This window comes from Dermacentor silvarum, chromosome 1, assembly GCF_013339745.2.
Source record: "Dermacentor silvarum isolate Dsil-2018 chromosome 1, BIME_Dsil_1.4, whole genome shotgun sequence".
NCBI lineage: Eukaryota > Metazoa > Arthropoda > Arachnida > Ixodida > Ixodidae > Dermacentor > Dermacentor silvarum.
This window is the reverse complement of record NC_051154.1, coordinates 295,196,837-295,218,205: the sequence shown is the minus strand read 5'-3', so window position 1 is coordinate 295,218,205 and position 21,369 is coordinate 295,196,837. Positions and strand designations below refer to the sequence as shown.

The 21,369-nt window shown below is 42.9% G+C and overlaps 2 protein-coding genes across 2 annotated transcripts; both read left to right on the top strand.

Moving 5' to 3' along the window:
- Nucleotides 1–16,443: 16,443 nt before the first annotated feature.
- LOC119437236 (uncharacterized) lies at nucleotides 16,444–18,696 on the top strand. The gene is made up of 2 exons (XM_037704279.2): nucleotides 16,444–16,566; nucleotides 18,088–18,696. The coding sequence occupies exons 1-2, from the start codon at nucleotides 16,447–16,449 to the stop codon at nucleotides 18,694–18,696; spliced, it is 729 nt and encodes a 242-aa protein (XP_037560207.1). The 5' UTR covers nucleotides 16,444–16,446.
- A 109-nt stretch (nucleotides 18,697–18,805) lies between these two features.
- On the top strand, nucleotides 18,806–21,368 carry LOC125942908 (uncharacterized; the record flags this gene model as incomplete). Its single annotated transcript, XM_049661159.1, has 2 exons — nucleotides 18,806–19,343; nucleotides 21,037–21,368. Coding segments are annotated over exons 1-2 (870 nt in total), but the record flags the coding sequence as incomplete, so codon positions are not given.
- Between the last annotated feature and the right edge of the window lies 1 nt (nucleotide 21,369).

Genomic DNA, 21,369 nt, shown 5'->3' with positions numbered 1-21,369 from the left:
CCTACCACTTCAGCATTGCATAATGCAACGTAAGCTCCGAGCTACAACATGGACATTACTTACCTCTCTGGACCAACTCCCTTGGCATAGTGGCCTTCTCTACTGGTTTTGCAGGTACTGCAAGAAGGGAATACTTGTGAGCTGTGTCAAAGAACTAGACACCCATGTGAAAAAAAACTTCCTCTACAATATCTTAGGTCCTGTCAGTGTATAGGGCATGCATAGCTTGAGTGAACACAGCGTAACGGGATCAGTACTGCATAATGCAAATTACCTGTATGGTTAGACAATGACTTGCCTGTCTGACAATGCGCCCTTGGTGCAGGCACAACGCGGGTTGTGGACGCTAGAATATCAAAATAACAGTGTTGAACGACCATATGGAAACAAACATTGTTATTGCAAATATATATTCTTGTAAAGCGAAATCCTTACTGAAGTGATCACAAAGCAAGTGCCTCTACTGCATTCAATATTACCACCTTTCAAAGTTAAGTGCAGTTTATTAAATACCTTATGCTAGCTACACAAATGTTTGCAGAAGTGGTTTGCGTGTTTCACAGCAGGCATAATTTCAGCAAAACAAATACATAGTTAACGAAAGTTTGTAAACTTTCTAAAATTTTTATTTTGCAGTTATATATTTGTGTTGGAAACTTCAAGACAATTTTATGTGAAGGCAACTTCCCTTTGATCCTACTAAAGCACTTGTGTTCTGAGATATCAATTTTATACTCAGTATGCCTAATCTTTCCTCCAGGGTCAAAGATAGCCTTATTAGAGAGGAAAATGACCATGCATGCTGTAGCTTGATGCAGAAGCCTCTTGCCTTCTGGGAGCAGGAGCACAGCTGTTGTCAGCTTTGCCTGGCTTTTACAATGGCATGCTAGCCACAATGTGCTATGTCACATGGTGGGTTTGCCTTGTGTTGACGCCTCCCTCTCCTTTGAATGCGAAATTAGCTCATAGTGAGGCAAATTTTATGATGAATATAATGAAACAGAAGTACTTCATAAGAACCAAACACAATGTAGTTGTCTTCAAAACTGACTGTCTTCAAATTTCCAATATAAATGGGCAACATGAATGCAACAAAAAATATTAAAAACATTTTCGTTAATTATGCATCTCCAGACTCTACTTTGTTGCAAATATAGCCTCGGCAAAGGCGCTTGAAGTGCCTCAGCAAAGGTGCTTTAAATCAAGCCTGTGCAAGAACAATTTGTATAGCTAGCATAGTGTTAAGATTACTGACACTTGGAACACAATATATGTGGACACAAGGCTGCAAACTATTTTGGTTGGATATCATCAGATTCAATAAGAGGTGCTTCAGTAAGTTGCAAGTACAGCCTTAATATGAATCCTACACACCAGCAATTTCTCTGTAATGCAACGTTTCTTCCCTGATAAAAATAAACTTTTTGGAGGGGTCCTGGACCACCCGTGGAGCTCACAAGCAGAGCATGAATTCACCCTTTTCTGAAACACTCTTTTCAACAGAAGCCTTCTCACTCTTTGCGGGTGCTACATTTCGTCATATAGCATATTCCAATAGAGGGCTGCTACTGGCCAATAGCTGACATCAATCGAGAAGGGTATTTGGATCAGTGTAATTCTTCCTATTGTTATTGTGTAAATTTATTAATACTGTTTAATAAACAAGCTGAAGTAAGCAAAAATATGCTTTCGAATTTACGCATTTCAGGAAGAAGCCTATTGTCTGCTCTTGCGCAGCGTAGGAATGAAACTTTGGCCACACTGCTTATCGGTGTCGTAGCCATTGGGTCTCATTATTTCAATTTGTTTTGAATATTCAACTAGCCTTGAACTATGTGAAACTTAAGGTCAGACCCCACGTACATTTGCCAGCACATGCTCACTCCTGGTTAGATGCCTTGGCAGACATCACTTCATACTTAGCTATCGATATTGCCTCAAAATGCACAAATTGGATGTGGTACTATCCTTCAGTTAAACTGGTTCAAGCCAAAGCTGGTCCACACTGTTTAACATGGCCAGATTGGAGCACATGAGCGCAAGCATGCACTCAAGCCCTATTGTGCACAGACAAATGCTGTGCACATGCATTACCACTGCATGTGGCAGCGTCTGCTACACAGAATAAATACCACAGCTGCCCCTGGGTGCCGTAATGAGCCCACTCGCTCAGCTCACTATGCCTCACTGAGGACAAGCACGCTTGGTATTTACCGTGCACGGCATTCAAGGAGCCTGAGCACTACGAAGGGGATCAAAGGCGATTTTTGGCTGCCGATAACTTCGCTTCTGCTAACGCATTGAAGCACTTTTTGCTCCAAAGTATTTGTGAATTGTCTATTGTGACTTCAAGCGCATTTCTCGATTTCGAGAAAAAGTTTTTCAGGGCTCCTTTAACAGTACATATGTACCGGGTATAAAATAAGGATGAATGATGCTTCTAAAAGGTAATCATTGCATGCTATACAAGCACTCCTGTTCGAATGTCAGTCCAATATGATAACGCATAACAGTCCTTACTGTACATCAACTACAGAAAAGATGTTTTTTTCAGTCATCCTTTGTTCTATTGCAAAACATCTTACTGCACAAAACAAAATAGTGCTAGTAATAGGACTAGATCACACAGCAGAAGGTAGAACTTGCCTCTAATATTCGAAGGTGTCACAGGGTCCTGTTGTGCTCGCACTGACACATCAAACGATGTAGCATAGACAACTCTGCTTTCTGAAAAGTTTTTGAAGGCGGCATCTGAGCTGTGAACATTTTACTAGTACCTCAATAGCAACACTCATCAGGGCTGCCACCACTAAATGGCAACTGCTACATGAAATAGGATGTACCCCACAAAGACAATGTTCTTTAGCTCATTGCCAAGAAAGCACAAGACGAAAAGAGAAAACTGAGTGCAAAACCAAGACAACATAGCAACATGCGCTACCAGCTGTGTATGCTTGTTGCTTCACCAATTCTAGGAATGAGCACAAACATTTGACAGACTGTATTGCATTTAGGAAGCACAGTTGATCCCTCATTATGTGTCTTTGTTTAGGCAGTGCTGATATGAGACAAGAAAATTGATGTCTGCAGAGCAATATTCTTCAATAACAGTGACTGTGCTTGCACAACAGTATCAAAACACATTGCAGCTCTTTTACTGAAGTAGTGGCAACACAAACATTTCTAGCATTTGTGCATGCGCATTAATGCTCAAAACAATTTCAGTTTTTTTCAGCATAGTCTGTTTCACGGAAGTTTCTGGCTAGAGAAACACTAATGCTTCACAATTCAAATAAATTTGCCCCACAGTGCCGTGTGTGTGTGTGTGTGTGTGTGTGCGTGTGTGTGTGTGTGTGTGTGTGCACGTGCGCAATTGCAATGCTTCGAAAAGTGCATTCGTAAATGAGGCACTTATTTATAGCAGTTCATCTACATGCATTTTCCCTGCAAATGCGCCAAATCTAGATCGTATATTTTCGCAACCACTTGCAGTCACATTTACCAAACACCAAGACAACTGAAGAAAACGTACTTTTCCTTTCGTTTACAGTTTCACTTAGGCAAGTAACAATGAAACAAATTAGACTTGAAAGGGCAATGAACGAATGCCAACAACCTCCACTTCTGTACACAGAGCATAGCTGGCGCAGCACGTGCCTAGCAGGCACACCAAATTTCAAAGCTCCGCTACAAATTTGCTACATTTGGCTTTTTTTATAGAAGGCATATCGCCTTACCATTGTGCTCTGCATCGTTCACCTATCTAGCACTCTAAACAAAAGAGGTTCACAAAAAGATTAAGACATAAGAAAAAGCTTTACCCTGTGGCCAACACCGATTTCTTAATTGAAATGCATGCAGAATGCAAATACGTTTTCATGAGACATCCGCTGGACTGATTTTGCCGCACTGAAGAGGGAGAGTTAAATTATAGTGACTATAGAAACAAATGTTAACTTGGGAATATAATGTTTGACAAAAATTGCCAAAAATAATAGCATGAACTCGGCACCAAAACCAGATATCACTTCTGTAAACTAACCATTAGAGCCATCTAAATCAGACAAATTTATTAAGATTTTACAGCTTACATGAATTTGTTAAAATGTTTACAGGGGTTATGAAAAAGTCCCACTTACAATTTAAAGGCATATTTCAGAGGGGCGCATAATACATCAATTTCATCCCCTTTATATGTAAGGTTCATTTTCGGGTGTTAGATTTTTTTGAATTCGGGGGTAAAAATAAGGTGCCATTTTTCAAGCCGATAATCGGGGAGAAATCACGTTCTTTGTGGAACCATTGCGAAATTTGGGTTCTTTTGGGTGGCATTTACAAATGTACTAATAGATTACATTCAGCTTTTTTCTTTTAGCAGAGGGTACCATGAGCTCCTTAACGATAATGAGTTATAATTACGCACCTGTTTCAAGCTGGTGATCGGGGGGACATCTGGGTTTTCTAGCAAATACTCCTAAGTTCGACGTTTGTTTGAAAACTAAGTAATAATGGCAATAAAGAGCACCGATAACTTCTAGGAAATTAAACATTTTATTTACGAAAAGCTGGCCATCGATTTGTCTGCACATCCTTGTTAACATACATTATCATCTCCAAGCGCAACATGTCAGTCTCCATCCAAGACCTGTCTGGTCTTTGAACGTATCTCAGCTGAGAGAAAGTACTCCCGACATCAGAGCTTCCATTAGCTACGCACAAGAAATTCAGTGCTGCATTTGCCAGCCTGGGGTAGTGATCGGTAGTCATGCCACTACTCACTGTGTTTGACAGCTGTGTTAGTGGGGCTTGCTTCTAGTAAGTACTCGTTAGGCTGGGGATTGATAGTGCATTTCACAAGCTGCGTGCAGCAAGGTCGAAGCTACGTGGCGTGCCGAGGCGGTTCCACCCCAGCACCTAATATCGCTTTTCTTCAGCCAGCTTCCCAAGAATGTCACGGTGAGTTACTAAGTCAGAGTTAGCGCACTCGTCAGAAGGGTGTTTAAGAACCGTGTAGCGTCCACAGTGTTGCACGCAGCTTGTGAAATAAACTATAGGTCACTGGAGTTCACATAAGCCAACAGGATCTAACTTCGTTTTACCGAGGCAGGGTGGCTAGCGCATGTGCACCGCAAACTCCATGCAGCATCATAAAGAAAATTAAAAGATAGGTTGGTATGTGGTATTGGAATTCGGGGAGAAATCGGGTTTAACCCGATTCTCCTGAAACATGTAGGGGTGTGGAAATCGGATAAAATTTGGTTTTACCCCAAAACAGACAACCATATTTATACATAAGTGCAATTTACAGAATTGTGTTATCATTTTATATTGTCAAGTTACAAGTTGTAAACTTAATTTTGCTTTTTGAAATAACACAATTTTTAACAATTTCAATAAAATATTTATGGCCAATAAAAATGCGCTTCCTGCAGTCCCTATACAAACTTTCTATTAAATGCAGCAAACCTTATCAAATTTGGAGCAGTGGTTACCAAGACAAACAATTTCTCTGTTCGTATGCATTTAGAAGGCACAAGCTAGTCCACTAGTCATTAAGGCTGGAGACAATTCTTCAACAATGAATAAGAGCTCCTGCCCAAATTTTGTTGATAACATAGCAAACGCATCGCGAGCATCTCCTACGCATTTCCATTGAAGCAAAATGCCGAACATTGCTTCAGTGCTTCTGGCTGCATGTGTCTGCTATGAATACATTAGCATGATCAAATGGCAGTAGCAATGCTAGGTTCACCAAGTTTCCTAGAATTTGCAGGACAGTCCTGAATATGAATTACAAATCCTGGATCCTAACTTGCCCTTTGGAGTAAGCACTAGGTCCACATTGAGGTTTGACGAGACTGCTGGTCACACTACACATGATGCGTTATGAAAGTGCTCCACATTACTCACGCTTGCATTCTTGTAAGTCTTTTTCAGGAATTTCACAGTGGAAAGAACATTTCATAGAAAATTCGAATGATTACGAAACTGTACACCAATGGCAAAGTCTGCCAGGATTAGTTCACCAAAAATTCATTATTTTACACTTTAAAGCATGGCCCAGCTTTGAAAGCAGCGAAGTTGGAGCAATGACAAGTACTACTACAAATAACTCTACAGACCTAAATAATCATGCCTAAGCCATGTCTGACCATCCTGAGCTGCCCATACTACTCGCACCCAACCCCAACACCAGGCTTTACCAAGAATTATGAAATATCCTACATTTGTTCCCACTGTATGTCCATATACAACTCTAATAATTTTCATGGGATCAACTTGACCCTTGGTGCGAGAATTTCCCAGTAGTAAACTAATGATTCAGACTGCAAGAAAGGAGAACACTCACCACTTTGGAAGAGCTTGTATGAAAGCGTCTTTTGTAGCTCCATATTTATGGCACGGAGCTGCCGCACTTCTTCAGTTAGTTCTTTATATCGTTCCTCTGCACATGGGCAAGTGCCCCTCGGCACGGCATTGCGTTGCTCGTCAGACACTTGCTGCTCCGAGACTGCTGGAATGTTGTCTCTGGAGCGCGCTTGCAGGGCGTCCAATTCTTTCTGCACAGCTTGCAGCTGCAGCTGCAAAGCTGCATATGAACTTCTTGGTACGAAGTCCGACTCGTCGTCCTGCAACACTTCCTCGGCGAGCTGCAGCTCCCGTCTATGCCTGACTTCACATCTTATCTTTTTTTGGGACTGCTCCACCTGCAGTTCCATAAAGCACAATTGATGCCCTAGCATGTGCAAATAAATGCACTGCACTTGCTGCACAGAATGTAACAGTTCAGTGCAATGCGGCCCATGACTTTTTTTTTACCTACATACTGCAGACTGAAAGTAAAACACAAACAAAGCTATATACAATTATCAACCCAATGTCAAAAGCAATAAAGACAAAGCGAAAATGTTACTTTTGTAGATGTGGTGCAGATGTGGTTACACCCATAAACAGCAGAAATGTAAAATTTGTAGTTCACATTTCTGCTGTATGCTTGTTAAAGGTGCTCATAATATTATGATGATGATTTGGGATTTCAATGGCATGCTCATAACACCAATAATAACTAGCCAATTCACATACACCAAGATTGCAATAGTTGGAACTCAGATTAGAAATCTGAATAGGTCAAGTACCATCATAATTTCCTTCCTGTAAACATTTCTTCTAACTTGCACACCACACCCCACCCCTTCTACACATTAAATACATATTCACAAACAATATTTTCCATAAAACTTGATGCAACATTCGTGAACTCATATGAGAAGCCGAAATTCATAAACTTTATGACACACTTGGAAGAGTTGGCACGTATGCCTATGCCACAATAAGCAACCCTTGGCTTACTTCTTTGAGGTGCCATTTAATTCTGTTCATTAAAACTTCACTTCACCAAATTTCTTGCATCTACAGAATTACAAGAGGTGGCACACCTACAGAACCAGATTGCAAAAAGTGCTGAAAAGTAAAATTCTCAAAGTTCACAGATGTGGTCACCATGCCAGAACTCTCAAAAGGAATGTGAAATGTGAGAAAACCTTTTTTTAATGTCCAGAATACTTGGAAAGCAGCTATCCAGCCACTTGAATATTTATGGCGTAAAGCAGTGAAAGAAGTGAGACTGCTACATGACAACATAGTGACACCAAGAACAAACACCTACCCAGGTGTCTACCTTCCAACTCGATTATTTATACATATAAAGCACTTTACATACATTACTGAAACTTGCAGCACAGATTCAGTCAGACCTGTTTCAAGATGCATGTGGCATGTCTTAAATAGTTTTCATCAGTACTTTTGCTTTTGATATAATATATGTGCACACAGCAGCTTATGCAATAGAACTTGCATGGATTGGCAGATCAAATCTTTTTTTAGCTTTTTAGACAACTATTTGGTTATATATAAGGCTTCAATTACAAGAGGGCTTGCAGTTTACGCAGTAAAATTATTCTGTGAAGGCTCTACCTATCTGTCATGAACAAAAGTTCTAAACCACCAAAGCAACTGAAAGATTATTAAGAATAAAAATTGTGTTTTCATTCTGTTCTTTCTCCTGCAGTGGTTACAAGACTGAATTATATAAGGAGTAATGATAAGTTTCTGCTGCAGGTTAACTGAGCTATTGTGTCATCAGTGAATGCCATAAGCTTGAAGCCTAGAGCACTTCACGTACGTGAAGTGCTCTAGGCTTCTGTCATGCATGCTGTAAATGCAATTATCAACAAGACATTACCTTTTCCTTGCTCCTTTTCTTTCCTCTTGGCAAGTCCACCAAAACCTTCCTGGGGCGCTTTTCCTTGTATGCATCCATCTCTTCCATGAATTCTGTAGATTATATAGCAATGCAGGATGCAACGAAAGCACACGCAGACACCAATCTATTTCCTACAAGGCCTATTTAAATTGTGCTCCTACGAACACAACAGCGCCGTGCACAATCCAAGGAAATACACCGCCTTTTGGAGACTCTGCAGGCTATTAAAGCACGTCTACATGAAATGCTCATGATGCAACTGTTGCGCGATAGCGGATACTAAAAATTAAAGACTCCAAGTGAATGCACATACAGGTGGTGCTACCCCGCATTTTCGAGACATAATTCATTGTGTGAGAATGTCTAGCGAAGTTACTTTTAAATGTTACTGCGGCCACTGCCTAAACACAAATCACGCTCTTCGATGCATGACATCAATGTGAAAGGGTACGAATGGAACTTGACGTGTCACTATAGTGCCTATTCTAGGCACTATAGTGTCACTTACCAGCGAGATGCAGGATCCGCTCTTCGTAAAAATCGCCGATGGTGTCTTCGTCCCCAGGCCAGTAGACGCTGTATAACTTGGTGGGTTCAAAATCGGCAACGTTTCTAGGAGTGAAATCCCTTATAGCGGAGAGCTTCACGACAGCCGTCTTGCCATCGAATTTATATTGCACAAACGCAAACATCTCCAGACAGCAAGGACGCACGAACGAGCAGTCAGCACTATCACAGTAGCCGGAGTGAGCCCACGGATCCACGTGTTGTTTCATACACGTTCTACCACGTCATTGAAACGTGACGTCATATTGACGACGTCACCCAATGTCACATGATCTAAGGCGAGAAAATACGAAAGTGCCACACTGCTTTTCCTACGGACGGAAAAAACTTTATTGATAAAAGCACTTGCGAGGTTGCCGGCCCGGGCTCCTATCGTGCTAGTCTCGCTATTTGCGGGACGCACAATAGAGCTGTTTCATTCAAAAGAGGTTCTATTAGGTGTGCCCCCTACCAAATGAGTCACCATTACGCCGTTATGAGGGTAGGAAATGTTGGTTGCCCGTTTTATTTTGCCCGTTTTTTTTCCCCTTGCTGACACAAAAAAACACTATCTTGATTTCCGGTCGCGCGGTTGTTAATAGTACACGGCTTCATATATCTTCGGGGTTATGACGGTTGTTAATGTATAACTTTTCCATATGTGGTCATCCACAAGCATCTATATCGAACAACTAACATTCATGATTATAAGTGTAACAAGCCAACAGCATCGTGCATGCTTGAGCGTTTGCACAGAATGTTAGGCTCACTTAATGTGTGGTACAGGGATGTAATATTTCCTACGACTTGTACAAACTGACATTTAGGAGGATGTTTATATACAGCGGGATGTGTTAATGCACATGCTGATGTTCCCGTCCCGACGAAGGAAGTACAGGAGGTACAGCGAGGAAGTAATGAAGGACGTACAGCGTCACAGACTTCCGAGCGCCACCAACTGCCGGTCACTTCACGCAACCAAGAGCAGGATGTAAACATAAGGCTCCAAATATTTTCACTATTTTCATTTCGGTTATCATCACCAACACCCTTTTCTACGTAGCCTTAGCTGCTACTTAAGGAAAGTATACTGAGCAATGTTGGCTGATCACGGAGCACGCGGTGATGCAAAGCGCGATGTTGTCACCATGCAGTGGCGTAATCAGGGTATATATATCTTACACTGTGGTCAGGGGAAAGGCATGTACCACCTCCCCACCCCCTAAATAAAGACAAAAAAATCTGCGTGCGCCAACTGGATGTCACGAGGAAAATTAAATTACGAGAAAATTAATGATGCACGTGGCCAAGCATCCCACGAGCCGGCTTTGGCAGGAATGTAGTATGCGTGCGGTCGGTGTGATCGTTGTCTAATGCCGAGGTTCAATTTCACTGTCGGTCCTGTACATTTTTACAGCGACGGGCTGTATATGGCTAGGATCTGCTGGATCGTCTCCGGAGACATAGACCAACATGTGGGCCGATAGTGGTAGTGTGCAGAAAGGGTCCAAGTACACTATATATCAGTGAAGCAAAGAATCACAGGAGCCGGCACAGAAGTAGTTCAAAAAATAGAAGCACGTAGGAAAAACATAACAAGACTTTACTGACGTTTCGGCCGGGGTCCGGCCTTCATCAAGAGTGCGTGTACAAGCATACAGAGCTCAATTTATACCTTTTTTCTGTAAGGGTGAAAAGAGACAAGAAAAAATACAAAGTGAAAAAGAAGAAAATACAAAGTAAAAAAGAATACAACAAACACGTAAATGGGAACTTGCGCGTGCACAGAGTGGATTCTAGAATAGTTAATTGTTGGGCTAGTTGGTTTTCCATACCTGAACAAGTAACTCAGCGCGATAAAAGACAGACACAAGAAACAACACAAGAAACACAAGACAGACAGGACAACTTTTTAACATTACTTGAGTTTTATTTAAGTGTGACTTTTATTGTTTTCAAAACGAGCAGCCATATCTGCAACGCCGGGGAGTCTGTATCGTCTCATGTGTCGCTCCTATCTTATGCGACATTTTTTTGTCTTTTGTTGACCGGTCTTTGGAGCATGTTTTTAATTGGGGGCAAGTCTTAAAGGTTTTTAGGTATGTTGATGATTTTTTAGTGTTTTTAAACAAAAAGGGTGACCTTTTATCCCCTGCTTCAATTTTATAAGCTTTTAACAACGAAGGCCAAGGGTTCGTTTTTACGCATGAACAAGTTGGGCGTGCATGGAGTTGGATTATTGAAAACTTATTTAAAAAAACATGCGGGCGTGTCTGACAGGATTTAGTGGCGTCGTGAGTGTCGACACATCTAGTGACTCATGTCAAGGTACATCAAAAACGACGGGCATGTACAGTGGTGCTATACAGGGGTACAAAGTTGGTCGTGCATGTATTTGTTTAGTGAAAACGTATTAAAAAATACATGCGAGCGTCTCTGACAGGATTTAGTGGCGTCGTGAGTGCTGTCGACACATCTAATGACTAACGTCAAGGTACATCAAAAACGACGGACATGTACAGTGGTGCTATACAGGGGTACAAAGTTGGGCATGCATGGAGTTCGATTATGGAAAACGTATTAACAAAAAAAAACATGCGGGCGTCTCTGACAGGATTTATTGGCGTCGTGAGTGTCGACACATCTAATGACTCATGTCAAGGTACATCAAAAACGACGGGCATGTACAGTGGTGCTATACAGGGGTACAAAGTTGGTCGTGCATGTATTTGTTTAGTGAAAACGTATTAAAAAAACATGCGAGCGTCTCTAACAGGATTTAGTGGCATCGTGAGTTTAGACACATCTAATGACTCACGTCAAGGTACATCAAAAACGACGGGCATGTACAGTGGTGCTATACAGGGGTGCAAAGTTGGGCGTGCATGGAGTGGGATTATTGAAACCGTATTAAAAAAACATGCGGGCGTCTCTGACAGGATTTAGTGGCATCGTGAGTTTCGACACATCTAATGACTCATGTCAAGGTACATCAAAAACGACGGGCATGTACAGTGGTGCTATAGAGGGGTACAAAGTTGGTCGTGCATGGAGTTCGATTATGGAAAACGTATTAACAAAAAGCATGCGGGCGTCTCTGGCAGGATTTAGTGGCGTCGTGAGTGTCGACACATCTAATGGCTCATGTCAATTAAGGTACATCAAAAACGACGGGCATGTCGTTTTTCTCTCCACGGCTAGAATTTGTAGATTGCAATGTGGGCCATCAGGTAATTAGTTAAAAACTTAATTAGTGAATTTTTGTTGATTAGTCGATTATGCATTTCAATTTTTTGTGCAAGTAATGTCCGCCTCTTCGAGTAGACCAGCTCATTAATTAGAATCGGGCTATCTGCCACAGGCAACCCTAAATAAATTTTGAAAGTGTTCGCTGAAACACACTGTATATATATGTACGTGCATGCATTTTGTAACGGTTATGTAACACATATTATATGGCATATTTATGGAGTGATATGCATATTTCCGGAGCACTAATTCGAAATTATATTGATTCTTGTTACTTAACCTTGTCATTAAATATTTCATATATATTATATTTTATTTCATTATATTTTATTTCATTTTTTTCACACACTCATAGACTTTGTATAAAAAACGTCTGCCTACAAACACAAAGAATACCACGTGTGCAAATAATGCAATGGATCGCAGTTCGTTCAACTCAGAGGTTAGTGGAGGTCACAGTACACGAGTCCTATGGCCAGGTGAGGGTGTATTGACCGTGTTTGTGGTCAAATACTCTCCTGGCAGCAGCGACCCGTCGCATATGCCTTTTGCTAATATGTTTTCATAATGCCACTGTATGTGCGCCCAACTTTGTACCCCTTTATAGCACCATGTACATGCCCATCGTTTTTGATGACTTTGACATGAGTCATTGTGCGTGTTGACATTCACGACGACATTATAAATCTTTTAGGGGCGAAGCTCCTTAAAGCGGCACCCGTTCGTCCCTCGTCGTAGTAGTAGTGTGTAACCAGTCTGAGAAAAATGAGAAAAAAATTCCGAAGTTGTGTCCGTAGCGCGGAATCGAACCCGGGACCCCTCGCTTCCGAGCGCGCGGCGTTAGCCCACTACGCCACGAAGCACACATAGACACAAGCACCACGATGGCAATAAATACCCAACATTAACGAAAGGCCGCGTTTCTAGCGCGTTTCTAACGCGTTTGTGCTAGCGCGTTACGGCCCATGTAAGAAGCTGGTGTAAGACGCTGTGGCCTCTCCGCCTTACCTTCAACGCGTTTCGAACGCGCTGCCCAAGGCGGTGGCAAGTCAAGTTCAAGTCGAGGAGCGTTTATGAATACGGGGGGTATACTCTCTCAGCAGTCATGTGATGGCGTCGGCAAACGCGGTGCACGTTCCGGCATGTGTAAATGGCTGCGTAAGACGCTGTGGCCGCTCCCCCTTACTAGAGAGTACTGCACGTCTCTAACGCGTTTGTGCTAGCGTCCCCTTAAGCGGGAGATCCGATGATTCCCTCCGGAGCTTCGCCCACTCATCATCATTCACCCCGTGGATATGCTGTGATTTTTTGTGACGCCCGCATGCTTTTTGTTAATATGCTTTCAATAATGCCACTTCATGCAGGCGCAACTCTGTACCCCTTTATAGCAGCACTGTACATGCCCGTCGTTTTTGATGACTACATGAGTCATTGTACGTGTTGACATTCACGAAGATACTAAGACTGTGCGCGCCTGTGGTCATAGTGTACCTACAATTTACGAGCTTGTTTTCACAGCTTTGTTAGACGCACAGTTTTTTCTTCTTTTCTTTTTTTAAATAATGCCACTCTGTGCACGTGCAGGTTTCCGTTCACGTGTTTGTTGTATTCCTTTTTTACTTTGCATTTTTTCTTGTCTTTTTTCACTCTTAATGGCGAAAATATGTAAATATAGCTCTGTTTGCTTGCAATCGCACTCTTGATGAAGGCCGCACCCTGGCCGAAACGTCAGTCAAGTCCTGTTATGTTTTTTCCTATGTGCTTCGATTTTTTGAACTACTTCTGTGCCGGCTCCTGTGATTCTTTGCTTAACTGATATATATATATATATATATATATATATATGTTCATGTGTAAAGTGCCTTACACAGGTATCAAAACGGCTGATGGATGGCCCATTGTTATACCCATCGCCACCGCCGATGTCTGTTTCACAAGTGTCGCGATACTCGGCAGCGGCACTTCCCACCGATCGTTGGGCTCCTTTGTCGCTATCGGACGGAAGCGTGTCGTCCGTTCGGACGATGTACAGCGGGAATAGAAGAAGCGCCAACGCGCATAGAAGCGCGAGTGCGGGCGAAAACGACGTGAAGTCGCTATAGCGCCAGCTTCGCTGGACGTCTCTCTTCACAAAGTGGAAGCTAGGGCTCTGTTTTTTTTTCTTTTTTTCAGCTAGAAGAATGAAGTGTGACGAGACAGGAAATAACCAGCCTACCGCAATGTGCCTGGAATGATACAAATAATATTTCGCATTATTAAAACGGAACGCTACATGCACACATACTGAAGTGCGCAAGACTCAGCAATATCCAAGATCACACGCACGCCCAAGGGCTAGCTTATGAGTACATAATTAAATAACAACGCATTATCAAACGATAGGTCATAATATAGAGGTGCTGGCTCGCGAGCCCAACTGCAATGCTGCCTATTCAAATACATGTAAATCGCAGAAATGCTTTTCTGATGTGGTCCCAGAACCGGTATTATTAAAATTTGAGCTGAATTTTGACCTGATTGTCTTAAACAATATTTCCGAAAAGAGCCAAGCACGAAAAAAAGAACCTTATTAATTTACAAATTGTTGCTCTGCACCAAAAACAGATTTCGCAGTTCTGTAAACTAGAGCCGTTCTAAAGCGAACAAATTTGGTTTATTTCTTTACAGCTTACGTGGATTTCTTACAGTTAATGTTTACTAGAGACTAGAGTTCTGCAAAAGTCCTATTGACAACAACGTATTTCACAGGGGTGTAAATATACCAGTTCGACCGCTTTAGATGCATTATCATTTTCCATTGCCGGGATCAACGTTACTAGAGTAATCTAGTAACGTTGGCTGAGATATAGAGTGTTAACTTGATAGTTCCATTTCTTGAAAATGTGCCGTTTTGAACAATTTTTATTACAAAAACGAGGACGTAAATATAAAATTTGCTGGCAAGAGTCGCAAGATTCGAACGTATTTTTTTTACCTGCAACAACCCTCATTAAATTTGATGCAGTAGTTGCCGAGAAAAACAATTTCTTCGTTGATTTACTTAGATAGCAAACCCCGAACTAAAGGATCGACGAAGCAAGGTTCGTCAAGAAAGCTGGCGCATGTGCCCTGATTTCTAACGATCCACTTTTAGGGGTAAAGCTCCTTAGGGTGTGGGTCTGTCCCTCCTCTGTAGTATGTAGTAGTAGTAGTAGTAGTAGTAGTAGTAGTCGTCGTAGTAGGTAGCCACGTCTACTTTTATGAAAAAAAAATTCCGGAAGTTGTGTCTGTAGCGAGGAATCGAACCATGCACCCCTCGCTTCCTGCACGCGCGGCGCTAGCCACTACGCCACGAAGCGCACATGGACACATGCACCACGACGACAATAAATACCCAACATTAACAAAAGACTGCGCGTTTCTAACGCGTTCGTGCTAGCGCGTTACGGCCCGTGAAGCCCGAATTACAGCTGGTGTAAGACGCTGTGGCCTCTCCCCCTTACTAGAGAGTACTGCACGTTTCTAACGCGTTTGTACTAGCGTCCCCTTAAGCGGGAGATGGTGCAATTATAATGAAGGGCGCTGTTATAAAATTGGAATGACGTCACATATGGCGCGTGTCATTGGTGGAAGTCAATCGTTCGATTTAGTGCGGCGAGACTGGGCGAATTACACGGAAGATTCACGGTTTACCGATGATTCCCTCCGGAGCTTCGCCCACTCATCATCATTCACCCCGTGGATATGGGGTGCTTTTTTCCACGGTTTAGCCATTCGTCATTGGGTGGCTTAGGCGCCAGGCGTGATAATCTAATTTAAAGATCGCCTCAAAAAAGGTGACTCAGTAAAAAATCAACAGCAAAAAAAAACTAAATAAAAGAAAAGCAGCCGCCAGGTGGCGCCCACCAATATTTTCCATCTGTAGTTTACAGACAAGTAGGGAGACCACAAACAACGGAGACGTACAGAAATAGAGTTCCCAGTGATGGTTCAAAAAGGTTGATGCCTGGAATTCTTTGTACTCGTGTGTTTCTCAAAAATAAAGGTAGGACATTAGGCAAAATAATAAGAGCTTGATGGCTCAACCCACCACCCCGTTTCAAAGGAGACACTCATAGTACCCATCCATTCATTCATCTTCACCATCTCACATATAAGAAAAACACATTATCTATCCATTGCTCACCCATAGCCCCATACGCTAATGCATAGGAGGCTCTGATTCATTTCGCATGGTTTGCTTAGTTCACTATGCCTCCTTTTGTATAGTGTAAGGTGTGTGGTGTGCCGAAAGTGAAACTTGCTCTTAGTAATTTGGCATCTTGTGCTCGTCTGCAAGTATTTGCAGGAGCGTAATAGCGTGCCTTAGGCCCAGTCTGCTTTCTGCTAGTGTTGTTTGCGCGCTCAGCATGTCGCAGAAGACGCGAGGCCGCTACAGGCGGTACTTGGAACCGAACTCAACTGAGCAAGTACCAAAGCAGACCCTCAGCAGCATTGCCAAGCGAGCGAAAACACGGCGCGCAAGCAAGGTATGTGTATTGCTGAAAATTCATTGATTAGCAGAAGTTTTTTTTTCTTTTTTTTTAGGGGGGGGCGGCTAGAGAGGGGTGCTTTTGACATGCCACTTCGGTTTAGTGGCTGTGGCGTTCTGCAGCCGTGCACCAGGTCGCGAGTTCTGCGCGGAGAGATTTAAACGGCTTTATTTACAAGTCCGAGGACTGTTGGAGGGGCCCCTAATCTGCAGCTCCCATGAAGATTCTCGCGGCGCAGCCTGACGATGCGGGCAGGACGCAAAAACCGTTCTGTGTGGGTTTTCGTACAGAGCTCGATCAAGGCACTAACGGTGAAAGCGGCTGCGAGAGCATGAGAGCTGGATTCACATGACGGACCGACTTCGGCGGACTGAGCCCGACGTGGCTGAGCCGCAGCGAATTGCGCCGCTTTTTGTCATGCTGTAAACAAAAGGCTGAGCGAGAAGGCTTTGGTGAATAACCACAGAAGAATTGCTACTGTACCTTATATTCGGGTTACAAATCTAGAATGGACAAATGAGTTGCTAACTTATTGCTGGCCAAAAAGTATTTCGAAAGCTTTTGTAGGCACATTAACATAAGCAATAACTGAGCTTGTAAAAATGTAGGCAATTGTTTCCCACAAATGTAATACATTTCTTTCACATGCGACTGCTGCATTGGCCCAAGAGGCCAGTGTGTCAATTGCTGGTTGCATGACTATGCCGACCCATTGGATTCCTTCCCTTGGGCAGTCAGACCCTTACATTTTTAAGTACTTGTGCACTTCGTCATTTAAAATGGGTAATGGAATATAATCGACAGTGGGAGCTTGATAACTTGGGAAAACTTTCTGTATCCTCGACATTGAGTTTTGTAAGCAGCCTTTTGTATTGCTGGAAAACAGGTTTACTTGTCTAATGCACCTGGTGTAACAAAACAGCATTACTGTGTTGCTTCCAATGGCTCTGTTTTCTCAAATTTTGTTGTGGTTTCCTCCGTTGCTCATGTCACTGTAAACTTGTGCGCAACAATTAATCCAGGTTATTGTGAGTGTCAGGTTCTCATACCATTCTCTGTACGGTGAATTGTGCACTTAAAAAAATTCTTCTTCCCGCGTCCCAAGGGATCCCGGTCGACGGTTAGGGAGGATGAGTGTGGGTTTAGGCTGAAGCCTCTACCCCGTCATCTAGTTGACGGGTGCAAATAAAGTCTCTTCTCTCTCTCTCTCTCTCTTCTAAGGTGCCTTATGGACCAACCTGAATTCAGTCTTTCAATTGATTATATGAGGGGGCAGCTAGGCAGGTTGTAATATACAGACGTGATATCAATGATTAATAATGGCTGGATAAGGGAAACCTCAGACAGGAGCCAGCCTTCCATCGTGACCCCTTTCTTCATGTTTTGTATATGAAGTATATTATTATTACCATTTGTGATAGTTCTGTTTGTTACACATCATTGCCACTGTAATTTATCTGCACAATATAGAGTAAAAGTAATTCATACTTAATTAAAACTGCAAGGATTTTTTTCCAGGTTATTGCACCAAACAAACAGGCAGCGGCCATCCTGTGCGCCAAGAACTCTCCAGATCATCAGGCAGCCAGTGTTTCTGAAAATGCATCTCACGATGCTAACCTGAGCATGTTACCTGATATGGCTGCTTGTTGCTCAGATGATGAACCACCAATGCCTGATGCCTGCAACACATGCGAAGGAGACGGGAGGGGTGAAGATGAAGAAAGTGTTGTTCCTCCTCCCAGTGTTGCCACACAGGATGTCAGCTCTGAAGATGACGAAGAGGCTAGCCAGGTGCAACATGACAATGAAGATGACAGTGCCTTGGATGAAGACAGCGATACTGAATCGTTAGGTTTGGATGATGGGGCTCCTGAGGAGTACTTCTTGAAGCTGTCAAAGGAAACGCTCCCTTCCCAGTCGACAACAAAGGCAGAGGCACTGTTGCTCATCTTGGCTTATGTTGTCAGTGCTGGACTGACATGGGCTCAAGTTAGAGGTCTGCTAATTCTCATAAATGCCCTGATAGGAAGCAATGTAGTGCCTGGAAGCACATATTTTTTCCGAAAGCTCTGGAAAGACAAGAAAGAGCTATTAAAGCTACATTTTTTGCCATGCTTGTCATGAATATTTAGGAAAGTTCTCTAAAGCTGGAGAAAATGTACCAGTGAAGTGTCGGTCATGTGGCACAGAGAGGACAGTTCAGAGCTTGAAGAATTCTGGGAGTTTCTTCTTGATGTTCGACATGAGGCAGCGGATGCTGGATATCTTGAAGAATGTTGGTGGTGCACTGCTTCAAAACTTGCAGTTGCTCGCATCGCAACACCGTATACCTGGAACATACAGTGACATCACTGACGGTGATTTGTACAGAAGCATAAGGAAACAGTTTAATATGAGGTGGTCCGATTTGACGCTGTGCTTCAACACAGATGGTGCGCCAGTTTTTGAATCGAGCAAATATTCAATTTGGCCAATTCAAATTCTTTTGAACGAGCTTCCTGCACAAGTCCGGTGGCAAAATATAGCAATTGGTGCTCTATGGTTTTCTAAAATTCACCCTCCAATGCATCTTTTCATCGGCAAATTTGTTGAAGAGCTCGCCAACATTGGAACTCTGACGTGGTCTCACGGTGGAAGAAGAATTAAATCGGCGGTCCATGCAGTTGCTTGCTGTGTCGATTCGCCAGCTAGAGCTGCAGTTCTGAACATGAAGCAATTCAACGGCTACTTTGGCTGCAGTTGGTGTTTAGAGAAAGGCACACCTGTAGAAGGTGAGTGCATTCACGGTAGTTAGTGCCTATACAAAGAACTTTGCATTACTTTTGTCAAACTCTTATTGGCAACATAAGCGAAAATATTTAGTGAAATATACCACCGAGTGAACCAGGGCAGGGTGGCATAAGGTGGGGAGGGCTACACTCGTTTGTGGCGTCAGCTGCATGTGCGGAGGTATGTCTGCGGCAGCTACTGTGAATCGCACCCACGTGTCACCCACACGCTGCCTCTCGCAATCTCACACCCGATTAGCAAGGCAGTCGAGCCACACTTAGCTCCATTTGCAATTTGCTGCACAAGGCAGATTGTCCGCGCCAGCTACGCTACTTACAGCGATTTCTTCCTAACATATACCGAGCATCTATATAATCATAATACAAAATATTGGCATGCGAAATGTTAACATGTATAGAGCTGCGCTCATATTTCGCATTAGGAAGTATCGTAATCGTCGAAGATTTCTTTTTTTTTTGCACAGGACATTTTGTATGGAACATTTCTTTACTTGGTAGTGAAATTTAACATCATTTACCTTTGTGTGAGCAAGTTCTTTGTGGAATCAGTCAAACGATGTACATATTTATAACTTGCAGGAAGTACAACTCTGCTGAATGATGCCGCAGGATCATTAGCATTCCTGAGCTAATTGCCACTTGCATTTTGTGCAGCGGGTACTTGAAAGCCCTTGTTATGACTAGTGTGTAGGTCAGTGGAAACCTTGGTGCTCCTGTTCTGCATGGAACAGGAGTTTAGCAGTGCCGCTTGCATTGATGCATCTGAGCACCTATGCTGCTGCATTCACAAGCACACTGTTCTCGGTAAGCCGACAGCACGAGATGCATTGCAGAATGTGTGGCGAAACTCCCTCATAATTTTAGGCCTTGTTGCCCTCGTTTAAAGAGCAAATCGCAATGATTGCTCGCTCCTACGTGGCTTTGGTTGGTGTGGTGCAAAGCTTGGAGGAGGTGTGCTTGGCTCAAAGATCAGAAAAGGCAGGCATAGAGCAGCTGCTGCCTTACAAGTTGGAGGTGCTTCCCGCTCAGGAATGACGACACTGTCTGTGTCATGACGCCTGTCTTAAGTTTATTTTTCTTTCTTCATGCTTTGCACTTTTCGTTTTCAATGTGCCATGGTGAAGCGATCCAGAATGAACTTCCAAAATGACGCCAAAAGAGGGTAGCGCCAGTAGAGGTGCTGCGATCGGTTATGCACACAATTTGTTCGAATGGAGAGTCCTCCACCGCCTTGGCATAGAGGTTGAATGGTAGCTTCCCACTCAATAGACCCAGGTTGGAGTCTCAGCAGAAGATTGGATCTTTTGCTTTATTTATGTTTATATTTTACCTTGTATGCTGGTGCTTGACACTTCTTTCTATTGCTATGCAATGTCAAAACAAATCAAGCAGAAATTACGGAAGAAGTAATACATTTCAGAGTAGTGTTTGACTGAGCTCGTTGGTTGCACATAGCACAAATGGTTTCCAGCACGACGGACTGACACTGACAGTATGTCATGACACAGACAGTGTCGTCATTCCTTGCTGCGCTATCCAAATACTATTCCCTGATCAACCAACAAGCCCACATCGCCACCAGCGCTGAACACTGATACTGCCATATGATGCAATTCGTAGCTTATTGTGATGTGTTTAGGAGATGGCCTTTGCATTTGTGTACTTACATTTACAGGAACACTGAAGTACCTGTTCCATGCAGAGCCAGCCCCAGAGAGAACGCATGAAGCTGTTTTCAAGGCGATGCTTCAAGCTGTACATAAGAGAACTACAGTCACCGGCATTAAGGGGCCATCTCCTTTGATGAAGCTAAAAAGTCTAGACCTCGTGTGGGGCTTGCCCCCAGACTACATGCATTGTGTATTGGAAGGTGTGACAAAACAGCTGACTGAGTTGTGGCTTTCATCTGTAGGATCTGCCTACTACATTGGCAGAGAGCTGAAATTGCTGGATGGGAGATTGTGCAGCATCAAGCCAACAATAACATTTGTACGAACACCACGACCAC